Source organism: Bos indicus, chromosome 25 (assembly GCF_029378745.1).
Source record: "Bos indicus isolate NIAB-ARS_2022 breed Sahiwal x Tharparkar chromosome 25, NIAB-ARS_B.indTharparkar_mat_pri_1.0, whole genome shotgun sequence".
NCBI lineage: Eukaryota > Metazoa > Chordata > Mammalia > Artiodactyla > Bovidae > Bos > Bos indicus.
The window spans coordinates 20,577,124-20,597,039 of NC_091784.1; the positions used below are offsets into that span (position 1 = coordinate 20,577,124).

At 38.5% G+C, this 19,916-nt stretch overlaps 1 protein-coding gene across 1 annotated transcript in view; it reads left to right on the forward strand.

The window, feature by feature from the left end:
• Window positions 1-19,916, forward strand: part of LOC109578125 (phospholipid-transporting ATPase ABCA3-like) — a 204,253-nt gene that overhangs the window by 92,325 nt on the left and 92,012 nt on the right. Inside the window, exon 12 of the mRNA XM_070779778.1 lies at window positions 7,649-7,803. Within this exon, the coding sequence (XP_070635879.1) occupies window positions 7,649-7,803 (155 nt within the window). The remainder of the gene's footprint in view (window positions 1-7,648; window positions 7,804-19,916) is intronic.

Consider the following 19,916-nt stretch of genomic DNA (forward strand, 5'->3'; position numbering starts at 1 on the left):
AAGGGAACAGGGCAGTTGGGCAGGTCGCCCAGTTGACATTGTCGAGGACTGCAAAATGGCCCGTGGGTCTGGACACCTGTGGCCGCAATGAAGGTAGTTTCTTTTCCCAGGAAGGGGCCTATCTACTGGGTGACCATTGAATGCTCAGTGTCTGTATCCACCATAAAGTCCATTGGATGGCCCCCTACTTTAATTCTGATCATGGGCTCTTGGGGGCCCAGTTGAAGAGAGCCCAGTCCTCAGTACTTGGATTCTGCTCCAGCTAGCCCAGTCAGATTAGTGCTGGGTGGCTCAGGTTGATATTGGTTTGGGGGGCCGGCAGCTTTGGTTTTCTTTTCAGGGCAACTGGGGCACTTATTTTTCCAGTGTCCCTTTTCCTTGGAATAGGCACACTGATCTCGGCTGAGGGGAACTCTCTTTTTTGGATCTGGATCTTTTGCCTTATGGGGCGGTCCTGCCAGGGGGTGCAGGCTTTGACAGGGCACCTGCCAAGAGTGTGGCTTCTAGCTTCATCTTCTTTTCTGCTTCTCAGCATGCTGTTTGTTCACAATTGACAAAGACTTTGATGGCTATTTCTAGCAGTTCTGTGGCATTTTTACCTGCAAACCCTTCTAACTCTGTAATTTTTTCTGATGTCTGATTGAGCCTGTCCCACAAAGACTGCATTTATCATCCACTGATTTTCAGGGGCTTCAGGAACAAAGGGGTGAAGACCCAAAAGGCCTCACACAGCCTTTCGTAGAAAGTGACTGGGCTTTCATCTGGCTTTTGCAGCACCTCAGTGATCTTAGCCATGTTAGTAGGCTTCTTAGCCCCAGCTTTTACCCCCTGTAGGAGGGCCTGTCGATACCTCTCCAGCTGGTTTCTTACCCTCTCAGTGTTGGGGTACCAGTGAGGCTCTTCCTTCAGGAAGTTCTCCTGAGCCCAGTTGTCCCTGTCTAATTGACCCCCTGGGGCATTGGCCCGGAGCCACTTTCTGACTCGTTGGTGCTCTCTGTATTGAATAGGGTGAGGAGAAACTGCTGGCAGTCTACACAGGTTGGGCAGTGCGTCTGGAAGATGGATTCTAAGAGATCAACCATCACTTGGGGCTTTTCAGAGTACAAGGGGGTGTGATGTTTCCATTTAAGGAGATCAGTCGTGGAAAAAGGCTGGTATTAAAAGATGGGTCCTCCCTCTTGTAGGGCCCATCAGCAGGAAAGCGCTGCAGCCCTTAAGTCTCTCATAAGGACATTTGTAGCACTGCTGAGGTAGACTGGAGGCATCTACCCATTGGTTTTGGGGTGGCATGCCGTGGGGACACAATAGCTTCAGGAGCATCAGGAGGAAGAGGTGAAACAGAAGGCAGTGGACTGTCTGGTAAATGCAGATCTGCTGCTTTCAGCAAGGGAGCCATGAGGATTTAAGGTGGGGGCATTGGAGGCATTTCTTTAGCCTCACCCTGGAGGATAGGTGGTTCCTTCTCTGTGCAAGGTCCTTTGCTTTGGTTGAGCTACTAGGACCTTACACTGTCTCTGACCTGTGGGATAGAATTGAACCCAAAGGGGCCTTAACTGGGCAATATCTGAACATTGATTGATATATGGGAATTGGTCCAGGTGGCCAGGGTCTCCCATTATGACTATGCACTGCTCAGACTATGGGCACATCTAAGGTCCCTCCTGAGGGCCATACAACCCCAAAGGAGGGCCACTCCAGGGTACAAAGTGTGTGCAGTTTTTCAGGACTCAATTTTACACCATAATCCCCAGAGAAAAGTGAAAGTGAAGGTCACTCCGTCATGTTCAACTCTCTGTGACCCTATGGACTATTCTGTCTATGGAATTCTCCAGGCCAGAATACTGGAGTGAGTAGCCTTTCCCTTCTCCAGGAGATCTTCTCAACCCAGGGATTGAAGCCGGGTCTCCCATATTGCGGGTGGATTCTTTACCAGCTGAGCCACAAGGGAAGTCCAAGAATACTGGAGTGAGTGGCCTATCCCTTCTCCAGTGGATCTTCCCTACCCAGAAATTGAACAGGGGTCTCCTGCATTGCAGGTGGATTCTTTACCACCTGAGCTATGAGGGAAGCCCCAACAATCCTTTCTTAAAATTCTTCACCATATACTCTAAGACAGTGGGTTTAGAAGTCAGGTTGCCCATTATGTGAAAGTTCCCACCCTGAGGCAGTGTTGCACAAGAAAACAAAGGGAGACACTCACTTTCGCCCACCTGGCTGCTCCCCTCACGGAGATTTAGGCACCTCTTAGCACTGGCAGGTCAGTATAAACACCAGACCCGGACCAGCCTCACAGGGAGGGATTAAATCCCCCAGAGGCTGGCACTGTCCTGAGCCATATGAGATCTCCATGGAAACACAGGTTAGGATCCACTCAGGCTCCGTAGTTGGAAGATGGTGGAGAGCTGGCTCTCAGCTCAGTCACTCTCCCACACACACCAGAATTGACAGACCACCCAAGGGAACAAACCCTATTCTGAGTGACTCTCCTGTCACTGGGAGGTGATCAGGCCCCCCTTCCACCATACGGTGAGTGCTGATTCTGTCAGATATCCCCGGGACACTCACTCGTCTGACGTGCTGTCCTGGAACCCGCTTCTGCTCTCCTGAGTCAGTTCAGGAAGTGGCATGGGCTGAGGCTGGCACATTTCAAGTGAGTTGGGATCTGGCAAATGGCCTGGGCAGCATCTATTCGTCTGTCACCAGGCAGCAGCCCCAGCTTTCTCCGGTTCCCCGACAACGGTAGCGCAAGGGGCAACTCAGTTGTCGGCTTCCCGGCCAATGCACCAGAAAGTGTTATAGAAACTGTGGCGATGGAAGAGACAAGTGGCACTCAAAGATGCAGAGCAGCAAGGTTTATTCAGCACTGGTGCAGGCTCAGTGGAGTCACCTCCAGAAGCTGAGTGCCCTGGCTTTGTTCTGAGTATCTGTTATACAGGGTAAATTTCCCTCTCAAATAGCTCAGATCCCTCTCCTCCCCAGGTAGTCCAAGTTCCCATGGATGTAAAGGGCAGGCAAGATCACAGAAGTGGAAGCAGTGGTTGATGAGCAGCAGCTGTTAACACAAGCTAACAGAAGGGAAAGCAAAAGGTTGTTACTATAATTGTGGACTTTGATCTCGCTCCCATTCCAAGATCATGGCATCCAGTCCCATCACTTCATGGCAAATAGATGGGGAAACAATGGGAACAGTCACAGACTTTATTTTGTTGGGCTCCAAAATCACTGCAGATGGTAACTGCAACCATGAAATTAAAGACGCTTGCTCCTTGGAAGAAAAACTACAACAAACCTAGACAACATTTTAAAAAGCAGAGCTATTACTTTGCCAACAAAGGTTTGTATAGTCAAACTATAATTTTTCCAGTAGTCATGTATAGATGTGAGAGTTGAACCATGAAAAAGACTGAGTGTGGAAGAACTGATGCTTTGAACTGTGATGTTTGAGAAGACTCTTGAGAGTCCCTTGGACTGCAAAGAAATCAAACCAGTCAATCTTAAAGGAAATCAGTCCTGAATATTCAATGGAAGGATTGATGCTGAAGCTGAAATTCCAATACTTTGGCCACCTGATACGAAGAACTGACTCATTGGAAAAGACCCTGATGCTGGGAAAGATTGAAGGCAAGAGAAGAGGGGATGACAGAGGATGAGGTGGTTAGATGGCATCACTGACTTGATGGACATGAATTTGAGCAAGCTCTGGGAGTTGGTGATGGACAAGGAAGCCTGGCATGCTGCAGTCCATGGGGTCACAAAGAGTCAGACACGACTGAGCGACTGAACTGAACTGATTGTGTAACATGACAGTTTGTGTTCTGCTTTTTAGAACATAATTTCACATTAAAATTCTCTAATACTCTATAGTCCATGTTCTTGTCTTTTCCAAAGTGACATGGTATTTCTAATTGTTGTATAATGTTCCTTTTAATAGCCATATGGTAATATGCTGTAATTAACATAGTCATTTTCTTTTCTTTTCTTTTTTTTTTTTGAGTCTTCAGTCAAATAGCCTGATTTAGATATCTTTGAATATAGTTTTCCATTTTGGAGCACATATTTTTAATCATCCAAATAGATGAAGAAAAATCATTGAGCATCCATTTATGATACAGACTCAACAAAGTGGGTAAGAGGGAAATGACCTCAACATAATAAAATCCACATATTGCAAGCCTACACGTCATATCATCATCACCAGAGAAAAGCTGAATGTTTTTCTTTTAATGTCAGGAACAAGACAAGGATACCCACTTTGCCACTCTTATTCAGCACAATACTGGAAATGCTACCTACAGCAATTAGGCAAGAAAAAGAAATTTAAAAGCATCCAAATCATGAAAGAAAACGTAAATTTGTCACTATTTGCAGACAACATGGTTATATATATAAAACACTAAAGACATCTCAAAAAACTATTAGTACTGATAAACAAATTTAGTTAAGTTTTAAGATACAAAATCAATGTATAAAAATCTTTTCTGGAATTTTACTGGTGGTCCAGTGACTACGATCCACACTCCCAATGCAAGGAGCCTGGATTTGATCCCTGGTTGGGGAACTAGAGCCCACATGCTGCAATTAAGAATTTGCATGCAGCAATGAAGACCTGGCACAGTCAAATAAATAATTTTTTAAAATCTGTTCTGTTTCTATATACTAATAACAGACTATCAGAAAGGGGAATGTAGAAAAAAGACAATTACATCAAAAAGAATAAAATACTTTTGGAATACATTTAACAAAGAAGTTAGAACACCTGTACAATGAAAAGTATGAGACATGATTAAAACAGATTGAAGAAGACACAAATAAATGAAAGATATTTCATGCTCATGGATTGGAAGAATTAATACCATTAAAATGACCATATTAACGAAAGCAATCTACAGGTTAACTGCAATTTTATCAAAACTCCAGTGACACTTTTAACAGCAACAAAACAATCCTAAAAATTGTATGGAACCACAAAAGATTGCAAATATCCAAAGAGTCTTGAGAAAGAACAAAGCTGGAGACATCAAGCTTCCTGATTTCAAACAATACTACAAAAATATAGTCATCAAATCAGGATGGTATTGTCATAGAAATGGACACATAAATCAATGGAACAGAATAGGGAGCCCATAAATAAGCCCACGTTTATATGTCCAACTAATTATTTATGACAAAGGAGCCAACAATAAACTAAGAAGAAAGCACAATCTCTTCAATAAATCGTGTTGGAAAAACTGGACAGCCACATGCAAAAGAATGAAAAAACCACTATTTTACATCATATACTAAAATCAACTCAAAATCATTTAAGACATGAACATAAGACCTGAAACCATAAAACTCCAGAAGATAGAAGAGGCAGCAAGTTCCTTGACATTAGTCTTGGCTATAATTTCTCTATTTGACTCCAAAAGGAAAGGCAACAAGATCAAAAATAAGTGTATCTATGTCAAACTAAAAAACTTTTGCATAGTAAAGTGAAAAGGAACCTACCAAATGAAAATATTTGCAAAATGTATTTCTGACAAAGTTAATATCCAAAATACATGAAGAATTCCTATAACTCATTAGCAAAAAAAAGCAATTAAAAATGGACAGAGGATCTAAAGAGACATTTTTTCATAAAGACATACAGATGGCCAACACGTACATGAAAATATGCTCAACATCACGTCATCAGGGAAATGCAAACCAAAACCACAATGACATAACTTTACATCTGTTGCTCCTGCTGCTAAGTCGCTTCATTCGTGTCCGACAATGTGTAACGCTATAGACGGCAACCCATCAGGCTCCCCCGTCCATGGGATTTTCCAGGCAAGAGTACTGAAGTGGGGTGCCATTGCCTTCTCCATTACATCTGTTAGAATGGCTATTATTAAAAATACAAGAAATAACAAGTATTGCCAGAGATGTGGAGAAAAAGGAACCTTCAGGAAATGTAAATTGCTGTAGCCACTATGGAAAATAGTATGGAGGATCCTCATAAAATAAAAATAGAACAACCATATCACTCAGCCATTCCAATTCTCATATATGTCTGAAGGAAATGAAAACACTAACTCAGAAAGATGCACACCCCCACATCAACGTTTGTTGTGGCATTATTTACAATAGCCAAGACATAGATGAAAAACCTACATATTCTTTGATGGATGATTAGATAAGGAAAACGTGGAGTTGATCTTCCTACCAACTTGGATAATTCATCTTGGAATTATCATATGAATGCAAAATTTCTGTCCTATTTAAGCTTTTTTTATGTCTCATGTCTCAATTGCTTAGTCATGTCTGACTCTTTGTGACCCCATGGACTATAGCGCACCAGGCTCCTCTGCCCATAGAATTTTCCAGGCAAGAATGCTGGAGTGGTGTGCCATTTCCTACTCCAGGGGATCTTCCTGAGCCAGGCATCAAACCCATGTCTCTCGTGTCTCCTGCATTAGCAGGCAGATTCTTTACCACTAGTGCCACCTGGGAAGCCTTTAAAATTCTTCACAGCCTCTTTTACAAAGCAAGTTAGCCTTTACCCTAATTTACTGTCTGGTCCTCTGACCAGCAGCATCACCAGCATCACCTGGGAATGTGTTCAAAGTGCAAATAGATGAATGAAGTAGTATATTGTACAGTGAAATATTATTCAGACATAAAAAAGGAAACAAATCTGACCATTTGTGATAGCATGGATGGACCTCAAGGGCATTATACTAAGCAAATAAATGAGATAAAGACAAATGCTACATAGTCTCACTTTTATGTGGAATCCTAAAAAAATAAAACAACTTAAGCCACTCATAAATACAGAAAACATATTGGTAGTTCTCAGAGACAGGGGATGGGGACTAGGCTGAACAGATGAAAGGGGTCAAAGGTACAAACTTCCAGTTATAACCTGAACAAGTCATGGGATTGTAATGTATAACATGATGACTACAGTTACTGTACTGTAAATTTGAAGGTTGCTAAGAGAGTAAACCTTTAAGTTCTAACAGTAAGAAAAAGATTATAACTGTATGGTGCTGGATGTTAACTCTAGTTAACTCTAGTTTTTTTCTTCATCATTTCACACTATATACAAATGTCAAATCACATTGTACACTTGAAATTACTATGTTATATGTCAATATCTCAATAAAAAAGAATATATTCTTCAATGGGATCAATGATTCAAGTGTTTTAAATGGTTTTATAGTTTCATTTTTTACATATTATCAAATAATTTCCCACAAGACCTGAACTGATTGTTATTAATATTTAAATTTCTTCAGGACAAAAGTTAGATATTCCAGATCTTATGTTTTCCTTAGCATCTACACAGTACCTAATATGGTTCACATATGTAGTAATTGACTGATTGCAATGCAAATACATTGAAATATAGCAAATATTTAAATGTTTTTATTACCAATATAACCCAATCCATTGTAGAAAATTAATATATTTAAGCAAAAATGAAAATAAAAAGAAATTTAAGACAGCTAATCCTGCCACTGAGGTGTAACTATTGATACTTTCCTGTAACTATTCTTTTACAAGAGACAGTGTTAATTCTTTTGAGTAATTCACAAATAGGCTGAATTTGAGATGTTAACTTGCAACATCTTATGCTTTCTTACCAAAGTTCAGTTCTGTCATGTCTTTGGCTTGTTTGTAGGTCATTACCCTCCTACCAGAGGAGAGGTTTTTATTGATGGATATGACATCACAAAGAATATAACTGAAATTCGAGAAAATCTGGGCTTTTGCCCACAGGGCGACTTATTGTTTAATGACTTGACACTATCAGAACACCTTTTCTTCTACTCTATGGTGAGTCAAATTTTTAAAAATTATACAGTAAATTTACCTTTTTAAATATACAGATCTGTGAATTTTAACTCACTTAACCATCAGCACAATCACGATACAAGACGTTTCATCACCCCAAAACACTCCCTCACACTCTTCCTTTGTAGTCATCCCTCTCACACTCCCCCCGCCCCCCGCCTGCCGATAACTACTGGGAAAATCTACTGGTCTATTCTTTATCACTGTTGTTTTGTCACGTTGAGAATATTATATAAATGGAATCAAATAGTATGTAACCTTTAGAGATTATCTACTTACACAGAGCATAGTGCCTTTGGGATCTTTTCTATGCTGTTGCGTGATCAGCAGTGTGTTTCTTTTAATTCCTTAGTAATATTTCATGTTTGGAGGTAACACAGTATACCAACTGAAGGACACTGGGTTGTTTCCAAGCATAATGAATATAAATAAATGTGTTCTGAGTTTCATGTACAAACGCAGCTTTTATTCCTCTCAGAATAGGATTACTGCATCATATTTTAAGTGTTTAACTTTATAAGAAACTGCTAAACTGCTCTCCAGAGTGCCATTTTGCCCTCCAACCAGCAAAGAGAATTTCAGTTGCTCCACATAATTGCCAGAATTTGATATTAATACTTTTTAAAAATTAACCACTCTAATAGACATGTAGTTTAATTGTGGTTTCAATTGTCATTTCGTGGATAGCTAATGATGCTGATCATTTTCCTGTGCTTAGTTGCATTTTTACAGTCTTTTTGATAACATATTTGTTCAGACCCTCTACCCTCTTTTAAAAATATGAGTTGTTTCCTTATTATTGAATTGTTGAGAATTCTTTATATATTCTGGATAAATGTCTTTGATGGATATTCTTTGCAAATGTTTTTCCCAAACTGTAACTAGTCATTTCATTTTCTTGACAATGTCTTTGGCAGAAAATAAGATTTTAAATATTAAAATCAAATTTATCATGTTTTTCTTAATGTTCCTGCCCTTGCTGTCTTTTCTGGAACTCTGTGCCTGACCCCAAAACATGATTTTATTTTATATTTTCTTCTAAACTTTTGTAATTTTACATATTACACATATCTATGATCCATTTTGAGTTACTCTTTGTATAAGATGTAAAGTTTAGATCTGTATTATTTTTTGCATGTAGATGACTAATTGTTCTAACAGCATTTTTTGAAAATACTACTCTTTCATCTTTCAATTGCCTTTTGTGCATTGGTCAAAAGTCAAGTGGTCATACTTCTGTTGGCTTATATCTGAACTCTTTTCTGTCCCATTGACTTATGTGTATATCTCTTTACAAAAAGTCTCAATATAGATAGTGCTATTCATCCAACTATATTCTTCTCCAAAAGCATTTTATCTATTAAACTGTTTGGCCTTTCCTGAAAATCTTTTGTATTATATTTTATATATCTACAAAAATTTGCTGTGATTCTTATCAATATTACATTAAATCTACATATCACTTTGGAGAGAATTAACATTGTTATTATGCTGAGATTTCAAATACTTAAACACAGTATCTCTTTTCATTAAATTAGATCTTTGATTTTTCCTGCTGCTGCTGCTAAGTCACTTCAGTCGTGTCCGACTCTGTGCAACCCCATAGGCGACAGCCCACGAGGCTCCTCCATCCCTAGGATTCTCCAAGCAAGAACACTGGAGTGGGTTGCCATTTCCTTCTCCAGTGCATGAAAGTGAAAAGTGAAAGTGAAGACGCTCAGTCATATCTGACTCTTAGTGACCCCATGGACTGCAGCCTACCAGGCTCCTCTGTCCATGGGATTTTCCAGGCAGGAGTACTGAAGTGGGTTGCCATTGCCCTCTCCATTGATTTTTCCTAGCGTAGTATAATTGCTTTACAATATTACCTTAGTTTCTGCTATACAATGAAGTGAATCAGCTCTATGTATACATATCCCTTCCCTCTGAGCCTCCCTTCCACCTCCCTGTCCCATCCTTCTAGGTCATCACAGAGCACCAAGCTAAGCTGCATGTGCAATACAGCAGCTTCCCACTAGCTATCTGTTTTATGCATAATAGTGTATATATGTTATCACCATTTTTAGGTTTCATTATACAGATCCCATTGGAGAAGGAAATGGCAACCCACGCTAGTATTCTCGCCTGGAAAATCTCATGGACAGAGGAGCCTGCTGGGCTACAGTCCACGGGTCTGCAAATAGTAGAACACAACATAGTGACTGAGCACATACAGATCCAGTACCTATTTAAATGTGTGTGTGTGTATTTCATTTCATGATTTGGAACTTTAAGGAATTTTTATTTCTAGTTGTTTATTAATTGCACATAGAAAAATGATTGATATTTGTGTGTTGACCTATTATCCTCTGACCCTGCTAAGCTCACTTGTTAGGTTTAGGAGTGTTTTGTAGATTCCTTGGTTTTATACATAGACAATCAGGTCATCAGAGAATATGGACGGTTTCTTTTATGAGTGCCAATCTATGCCCTTTATTTCTTTTTCTTAACATGTTTCACTGGTTAGGGACAGTATGATAATGAATGTGATTATTGAGAATGGACATTCTTGACTTGTTCCTGATCTCATAGGGAAAGAATTTGGTCTTTCTTCATTAAAATTTTTTTTACGTATATAATCTTTATCACCTTGAAGAAATTGTTTCTATTTTGATTTTGCAGAGAGTTTTTATTGTTTGATCAGAGTCTCTTCCTGCATCTATTAATGAGTATGTGGTTTTTCTTCTTTTAGACTATTTTTACACATGGTGGATTGATTGATTTTCAAATATTGAGTCAGCCTTACATTCATAGGATAAATTTCACTTGGTTGTGGATTTTTTAAATACATAATTCAATTGGATTGATAATATTTTGTTCAGAACTAAGTTTGTGAGGGATGTTCACCTATAGTACCCTCTTTTTGATTTGCCTTTGTCTGTTTTGGTATCAGAGTAGTACTGGCTTCATAAAATGAGTTGAGAAGTGTTCCTTTCCCTACTATTATATGGAAGAAATTATGTAGAATTTTTTATTTTTATTTAATTAAATAATTAATTTTAATTTATTTATTCTTTAAATGTTAGGTAAAGTTTAGTAGTAAAATCATCTGAACCTGAAGATTTACTTTTTGATTTTTTTTAATATAAATTTATTTATTTTAATTGGAGGCTAATTACTTTACAATATTGTATTGGTTTTGCCATATATTGACATGAATCCGCTATGGGTGTACATGTGTTCCCCAACCTGAACCCCCCTCCCCATACCATCCCTCTGGGTCATCCCAGTGCACCAGCCCCAAGCATCCTGTATCCTGCATCAAACCTGGACTGGCAATTCGTTTCTTATATGATATTATACATGTTTCAATGCCATTCTCCCAAATCATCCCACCCTCACCCTCTCCCACAGAGTCAAAAACACTGTTCTATACATCTGTGTCTCTTTTGCTGTCTCGTATACAGGGTTATTGTTACCATCTTTCTAAATTCCATATATATGCATTATTATACTGTATTGGTGTTTTTCTTTCTGGCTTACTTCACTCTGTATAATAGGCTCCAGCTTCATCCACCTCATTAGAACTGATTCAAATGTATTCTTTTTAATGGCTGAGTAATACTCCATTGTGTATATGTACCACAGCTTTCTTATCCATTCGTCTACTGATGGACATCTAGGTTGCTTCCATGGCTTGGCTATTATAAACAGGGCTGCGATGAACATTGGGGTACACGTGTCTCTTTCAATTCTGGTTTCCTCAGTGTGTATGCCCAGCAGTGGGATTGCTGGGTCATAAGGCAGTTCTATTCCCAGTTTTTTAAGGAATCTCCACACTGTTCTCCATAGTGGCTGTACTAGTTTGCATTCCCACCAACAGTGTAAGAGGGTTCCCTTTTCTCCACACCCTCTCCAGCATTTATTACTTGTAGACTTTTGGTTAGCAGCCATTCTGACCAGCATGAAATGGTACCTCATAGTGGTTTTGATTTGCATTTCTCTGATAATGAGTGATGTTGAGCATCTTTTCATGTGTTTGTTAGCCAACTGTATGTCTTCTTTGCAGAAATGTCTGTTTAGTCCTTTGGCCCATTTTTTGATTGGGTCATTTATTTTTCTGGAATTGAGCTGCAGGAGTTGTTTGTATATTTTTGAGATTAGTTGTTTGTCAGTTGCTTCATTTGCTATTATTTTCTCCCATTCTGAAGGTTGTACTTTCACCTTGCTTATAGTTTCCTTTGTTGTGCAGAAGCTTTTAAGTTTAATTAGGTCCCATTTGTTTATTTTTGCTTTTATTTCCAATATTCTGGGATGTGGGTCATAGAGGAACCTGCCGTGATTTATGTCGGAGGGTGTTTTGCCTATGTTCTCCTCTATCAAACTATAGATGCAATTATATTTAAGAACTAATCAGTGATCCAACACTAACACTTTCGGGTCTATATCCAAAGGATACAAAATCAGGATGTTGAAGAGATACCTGCACTCTTATTCATGATAACCAAGATAGAAACAACCGAAATGTCCATCAGCAGATAAACAGATAGAGAAAATATAATGTATCTACATGTGATGGTTGTTTAGTCACTAAGTCATGTCCAACTCTTGCGATCCCATAGACTATAGCCCGCGAAGCTCCTCTGTTCATGGGATTCTCCAGGCAAGAATACTGGAGTGGGTAGCCATTTCCTTATCCAGAGGATCTTTCAACCCAGGAATTGAACCCGGGTCTTCTGCATTGCAGGCATATTCTTTATCGACTGAGCTATGAGGGAAGACAGCCTTGTAAAAAAAGAAGAAAGTCCTGACATTTGTGACAACATGAATTAACCTAAAGGACATCATGCTAAGTAAAATAAACTAGATACAGGATGACAAATACTGCATGGTCTCACTTATACATGGGATCTAAAGTAGTCAAACTCATAGGAGCAGAGAATAGAATGGTAATTACCAGGAGCTGGGGATGGAGGGGCAGTGCAGAGATGTTAGTCAATTGATTGAACAAAGTATTAGCTAAGGACAAAGAATAATTTCTGGAGATCTAATGCACAGCAATGAGACTATAGTTAACAATACTGTGTTGTATACTGAAATTTTCTAAGAGGTTTGATCTTAACTGTTTCTCACTACAGGGAGAAGAAAGGAAGAAAATGAAAATTATGTGAGGTGATGGATGTGTTAATTATTAGCTTGATTGTGGTGATAATTTCTACATAATATACATGTAAAATTATACACCTTAAATGCTTACAGATTTAACTTATCAATTGTATCTCTATAAAACTGGGGAAAAATAAATTTAATCTACTTAATATTTACAGGAATATTCAGAGGTTATCTATTTCAAATTAGGCAAGCTATGGTACTTTGTGATTTTTGAGAAATTGTTGTATTTCTTCTAAATTGAAATCTTATGAACGTTTGCAGAATTCCCTTATTACCCTTTTAATGTCTCTCTTCTTCCTGATATTAACAGGTTGTAATTCTCTTTTAGTCTGTAATTCTAATTAAAATTTTATTCCTTTTTAACTTTTCAAAGAATCTGCTTTTATTTTATTCTTCTCTCTTACATTTTGCTTTTTATTTCATTTATTTTTTTTTAAACAAAAAAGTAATTTACGGTGACAATATGGTGTAGCTCAGAAAATCCAAGAGAAACTGGGAAAGTAGATTTAAAACTGATGAGTCAGCTAAAAGGAGCCTTGAAGTGTGAAAAAGTGAAAGTGTTAGTCACTCAGTCATGTCTGACTCTTTGCAACCCCATGGACTTTAGCCCACCAGGCTCCGCTGTCCATGGAATTCTCCAGGCAAGAATACTGGAGTAGGTTGCCATTTCCTCCTCCAGGGGATCTTCTAGAGGAATCAAGCCTGGGTTTCCTGCACTGCTGGATAATTCTTTACCATCTGAGCCACCAGAGAAGCCCCTAGAGGGAGACTTAGAAGCAGGAATTTCACATCAGCAGGAATTTCACATCAGATGTGCCTAATTGCTAGAAAACTTTGTTTCTTTTATATTGAAATATTTAGCTTAACATTCAAAGTTCTGTAGAAAGTCTGAATTGGATGAGCTTGGTTCTGTCTGCTCTTTCACGATACAAGAGAGGAAAGAGGAAGGATATGGGGCCAAGATCCTTCAGGGGCCCATTGACTTCCTCAATTGAAGAGTTACCACCCGGTTGAGTAAACTAGATTATGACTACAAAAAGCTCTTATGAAGAGAAGGTTCTCAGACTCAAAGAAGGCATCAAGATTGTTGGGGTGAAAGGCCCGTGCCTTGTTTATCTGCTGTGGATTTTTCAACTTTGGCACTATTGACGTTTGGAGCAGAATCATTTTTTGTTGTGGAGAGCTGTCTTGCAGAATGTGTAGCAGTGTCCTGGTCTCTACTGAGTAGATGCCAGTAGCAGCACTTCCTCCCCTTCCATATCTCTGGGGTCGGGGTGGGGCAAAAATCACCCAAGGTTGAGACCTAGAAGACTGGTTCATATCCCAGGGGCCCTCTGAATGTTATGCCTTCTTAGGTCTTTTTTTTTTTTTTTTAACTTTACAATATTGTATTGGTTTTGCCCTATATCAAAATGAATCCACCACAGGCATACATGTGTTCCCCATCCTGAACCCTCCTCCCTCCCCATACCATCCTTCTGGGTCGTCCCAGTGCACCAGCCCCAAGCATCCAGTAACGTGCATCGAACCTGGACTGGTGACTCATTTCATATATGATATACATGTTTCAATGCCATTCTCCCAAATCATCCCACCCTCTCCCTCTCCCATAGAGTGCAAAAGACTGTTCTATATATCAATGTCTCTTTTGCTGTCTTGTATACAGAGTTATTGTTACCATCTTTCTAAATTCCATATATATGCATTACTGTACTGTATTGGTGTTTTTCTTTCTGGCTTACTTCACTCTGTATAATAGGCTCCAGTTTCATCCACCTCATTAGAACTGTTTCAAATGTATTCTTTTTAATGGCTGAGTAATACTCCATTGTGTATATGTACCACAGCTTTCTTATCCATTCGTCTACTGATGGACATCTAGGTTGCTTCCATGTCTTGGCTATTATAAACAGTGCTGTGATGAACATTGGGGTACATGTGTCTCTTTCAATTCTGGTTTTCTCGGCGTGTATGCCCAGAAGTGGGGTTGCTGGGTCATAAGGCAGTTCTATTTCCAGTTTTTTAAGGAATCTCCACACTGTTCTCCATAGTGGCTGTACTAGTTTGCATTCCCACCAACAAGTGTAAGAGGGTTCCCTCTTCTCCACACCCTCTCCAGCATTTATTGCTTGTAGACTTTTGGATAGCAGCCATTCTGACCAGCATGAATAGTGGTTTTGATTTGCATTTCTCTGATAATGAGTGATGTTGAGCATCTTTTCATGTGTTTGTTAGCCATCTGTATGTCTTCTTTGGAGAAATGTCTATTTAGTTCTTTGGCCCATTTTTTGATTGGGTCATTTATTTTTCTGGAATTGAGCTGTAGGAGTTGCTTGTATATTTTTGAGATTAGTTGTTTGTCAGTTGTTTCATTTGCTATTATTTTCTCCCATTCTGAAGGCTGCCTTTTCACCTTGCTTATAGTTTCCTTTGTTGTGCAGAAGCTTTTAAGTTTAATTAGGTCCCATTTGTTTATTTTTGCCTTTATTTCCAGTATTCTGGGAGGTGGGTCATAGAGGATCCTGCTGTGATGTATGTCAGAGAGTGTTTTGCCTATGTTCCCCTCTAGGAGATTTATAGTTTCTGATCTTACGTTTAGATCTTTAATCCATTTTGAGTTTATTTTTGTGTATGGTGTTAGAAAGTGTTCTAGTTTCATTCTTTTACAGTTTTCCCAGCACCACTTGTTAAAGAGATTGTCTTTAATCCATTGTATATTCTTGCCTCCTTTGTCAAAGATAAGGTGTCCATAGGTGCATGGATTTATCTCTGGGCTTTCTGTTTTGTTCCATTGATCTATATTTCTGTCTTTGTGCCAGTACCATACTGTCTTGATGACTGTGGCTTTGTAGTAGAGCCTGAAGTCAGGCAGGTTGATTCCTCCAGTTCCATTCTTCTTTCTCAAGATGGCTTTGGGTATTCGAGGTTTTTTGTATTTCCATACAAATTGTGAAATTATTTGTTCTAGCTCTGTGAAGAATATTGTTGGTAGCTTGATAGGGATTGCATTGAATCTATAGATTGCTTTGGGTAATATACTCATTTTCACTATATTGATTCTTCCAATCCATGAACATGGTATAGTTCTCCATCTATTAGTGTCCTCTTTGATTTCTTTCTTTTATAGTTTTCTATATATAGGTCTTTAGTTTCTTTAGGTAGCTATATTCCTAAGTATTTTATTCTTTTCATTGCAATGGTGAATGGAATTGTTTCCTTAATTTCTCTTTCTGTTTTCTCATTATTAGTGTATAGGAATGCAAGGGATTTCTGTGTGTTGATTTTACATCCTGCAACTTTACTATATTCATTGATTAGTTCTAGTAATTTTCTGGTGGAGTCTTTAGGGTTTTCTATGTAGAGGATCATGTCATCTGCAAACAGTGAGAGTTTTACTTCTTCTTTTCCAATTCGGATTCCTTTTATTTCTTTTTCTGCTCTGATTGCTGTGGCCAAAACTTCTAAAACTATGTTGAATAGTAATGGTGAAAGTGGGCACCCTTGTCTTGTTCCTGACTTTAGAGGAAATGCTTTCAATTTTTCACCACTGAGGATAATGTTTGGTGTGGGTTTGTCATATATAGCTTTTATTATGTTGAGGTATGTTCCTTCTATTCCTGCTTTCTGGAGAGTTCTTATCATAAATGGATGTTGACTTTTGTCAAACGCTTTCTCTGCATCTATTGAGATAATCATATGGTTTTTATTTTTCAATTTGTTAATGTGGTGTATTACATTGATTGATTTGCGGATATTGAAGAATCCTTTCATCCCTGGGATAAAGCCCACTTGGTCATGGTATATGATCTTTTTAATGTGTTGTTGGATTCTGATTGCTAGAATTTTGTTAAGGATTTTTGCATCTATGTTCATCAGTGATATCGGCCTGTAGTTTTCTTTTTTTGTGGCATCTTTGTCAGGTTTTGGTATTAGGGTGATGGTGGCCTCATAGAATGAGTTTGGAAGTTTACCTTCCTCTGCAATTTTCTGGAAGAGTTTGAGTAGAATAGGTGTTAGCTCTCTCTAAGTTTTTGGTAGAACTCAGCTGTGAAGCCGTCTGGACCTGGGCTTTTGTTTGCTGGAAGATTTCTGATTACAGTTTCAATTTCTGTGCTTGTGATGGGTCTGTTAAGATTTTCTATTTCTTCCTGGTCCAGTTTTGGAAAGTTGTACTTTTCCAAGAATTTGTCCATTTCTTCCATGTTGTCCATTTTATTGGCATATAATTGCTGATAGTAGTCTCTTATGATCCTTTGTATTTCTGTGTTGTCTGTTATGATCTCTCCATTTTCATTTCTAATTTTATTGATTTGATTTTTCTCCCTTTGTTTCTTGATGAGTCTGGCTAATGGTTTGTCAATTTTATTTATCCTTTCAAAGAACCAGCTTTTGGCTTTGTTGATTTTTGCTATGGTCTCTTTTGTTTCTTTTGCATTTATTTCTGCTCTAATTTTTAAGATTTCTTTCCTTCTACTAACCCTGGGGTTCTTCATTTCTTCCTTTTCTAGTTGCTTTAGGTGTAGAGTTAGGTTATTTATTTGACTTTTTTCTTGTTTCTTGAGGTATGCCTGTATTGCTATGAACTTTCCCCTGAGGACTGCTTTTACAGTGTCCCACAGGTTTGAGGTTGTTGTGTTTTCATTTTCATTTGTTTCTATGCATATTTTGATTTCTTTTTTGATTTCTTCTGTGATTTGTTGGTTATTCAGCAGCTTGTTGTTCAGCCTCCGTATGTTGGAATTTTAATAGTTTAGTTTTTCTTCTGTAATTGAGATCTAATCTTACTGCATTGTGGTCAGAAAAGATGCTTGGAATGATTTCAATTTTTTTGAATTTACTGAGGCTAGATTTATGGCCCAGGATGTGATCTATCCTGGAGAAGGTTCCATGTGGGCTTGAGAAAAAGTTGAAATTCATTGTTTTGGGATGAAATGTTCTATAGATATCAATTAGGTCTAACTGGTCTATTGTATCATTTAAAGTTTGTGTTTCCTTGTTAATTTTCTGTTTAGTTGATCTATCCATAGTGGTGAGTGGGGTATTAAAGTCTCCCACTATTATTGTGTGGTTGTTAATTTCTCCTTTCATACTTGTTAGCATTTGTCTTACATATTGCAGTGCTCCTATGTCGGGTGCATATATATTTATAATTGTTATATCTTCTTCTTGGATTGATCCTTTGATCATTATGTAGTGACCTCCTTTGTCTCTTTTCACAGCCTTTGTTTTAAAGTCTATTTTGTCTGATATGAGTATTGCTACTCCTGCTTTCTTTTGGTCCCTATTTGCATGGAAAATCTTTTTCCAGCCCTTCACTTTCAGTCTGTATGTATCCCCTGTTTTGAGGTGGGTCTCTTGTAGACAACATATGTAGGGGTCTTGTTTTTGTATCCATTCAGCCAGTCTTTGTCTTTTGGTTGGGGCATTCAACCCATTTACGTTTAAGGTAATTATTGATATGTATGATCCTGTTGCCATTTACTTTATTGTTTTGGGTTCAAATTTATACACCCTTTTTGTGTTTCCTGTATAGAGAATATCCTTTAGTATTTGTTGGAGAGCTGGTTTGGTGGTGCTGAATTCTCTCAGCTTTTGCTTGTCTGTAAAGCTTTTGATTTCTCCTTCATATTTGAATGAGATCTTTGCTGGGTACAATAATCTGGGCTGTAGGTTATTTTCTTTCATCACTTTAAGTATGTCTTGCCATTCCCTCCTGGCTTGAAGAGTTTCTACTGAAAGATCAGCTGGTATCCTTATGGGAATTCCCTTGTGTGTTATTTGTTGTTTTTCCCTTGCTGCTTTTAATATTTGTTCTTTGTGTTTGATCTTTGTTAATTTGATTAATATGTGTCTTGGGGTGTTTCGCCTTGGGTTTCTCTTGTTTGGGACTCTCTGGGTTTCTTGGACTTGAGTGATTATTTCCTTCCCCATTTTAGGGAAGTTTTCAACTATTATCTCCTCAAGTATTTTCTCATGGTCTTTCTTTTTGTCTTCTTCTTCTGGGATTCCTATGATTCGAATGTTGTAGCATTTAATACTGTCCTGGAGGTCTCTGAGATTGTCCTCATTTCTTTTAATTCATTTTTCTTTTTTCCTCTCTGATTCATTTATTTCTACCATTCTATCTTCTAATTCACTAATCCTATCTTCTGCCTCTGTTATTCTATTTGTTGCCTCCAGAGTGTTTTTGATCTCATTTATTGCATTATTCATTATATATTGACTCTTTTTTATTTCTTCTAGGTCCTTGTTAAACCTTTCTTGCATCTTCTCAATCCTTGTCTCCAGGCTATTTATCTGTGATTCCATTTTGATTTTAAGATTTTGGATCAATTTCGCTATCCTTATTTGGAATTCTTTATCAGGTAGATTCCCTATCTCTTCCTCTTTTGTTTGGTTTGGTGGGCATTTATCCTGTTCCTTTACCTGCTGGGTATTCCTCTGTCTCTTCATCTTGTTTATATTGCTGAGTTTGGGGTGTCCTTTCTGTATTCAGGCAGTTTGTGGAGTTCTCTTTATTGTGGAGTTTCCTCACTGTGTGTGGGTTTTGTACAGGTGGCTTGTCAAGGTTTCTTGGTTAGGGAAGCTTATGTCGGTGTTCTGGTGGGTGGAGCTGGATTTCTTCTCTCTGGAGTGCAATGAAGTGTCCAATAATGAGTTATGAGATGTCTATGGATTGGAGTAACTTTGGGCAGCCTGTATATTAGAGCTCAGGGCTGTGTTCCTGTGTTGCTGGAGAATTTGCTTGGTATGTCTTGCCCTGGAACTTGTTGGTCCTTGTGTAGTGCTTGGTTTCAGTGTAGGTATGGAGGCGTTTGATGAGCTCCTGTCAATTAGTGTTCCCTGGAGTCAGGAGTTCCCTGGAGTCAGGGTTTGGACTTAAGCCTCCTGCTTCCAGTTATTGGTCTTATTTTTACAGTAGTCTCAAAACTTCTCCTTCTATA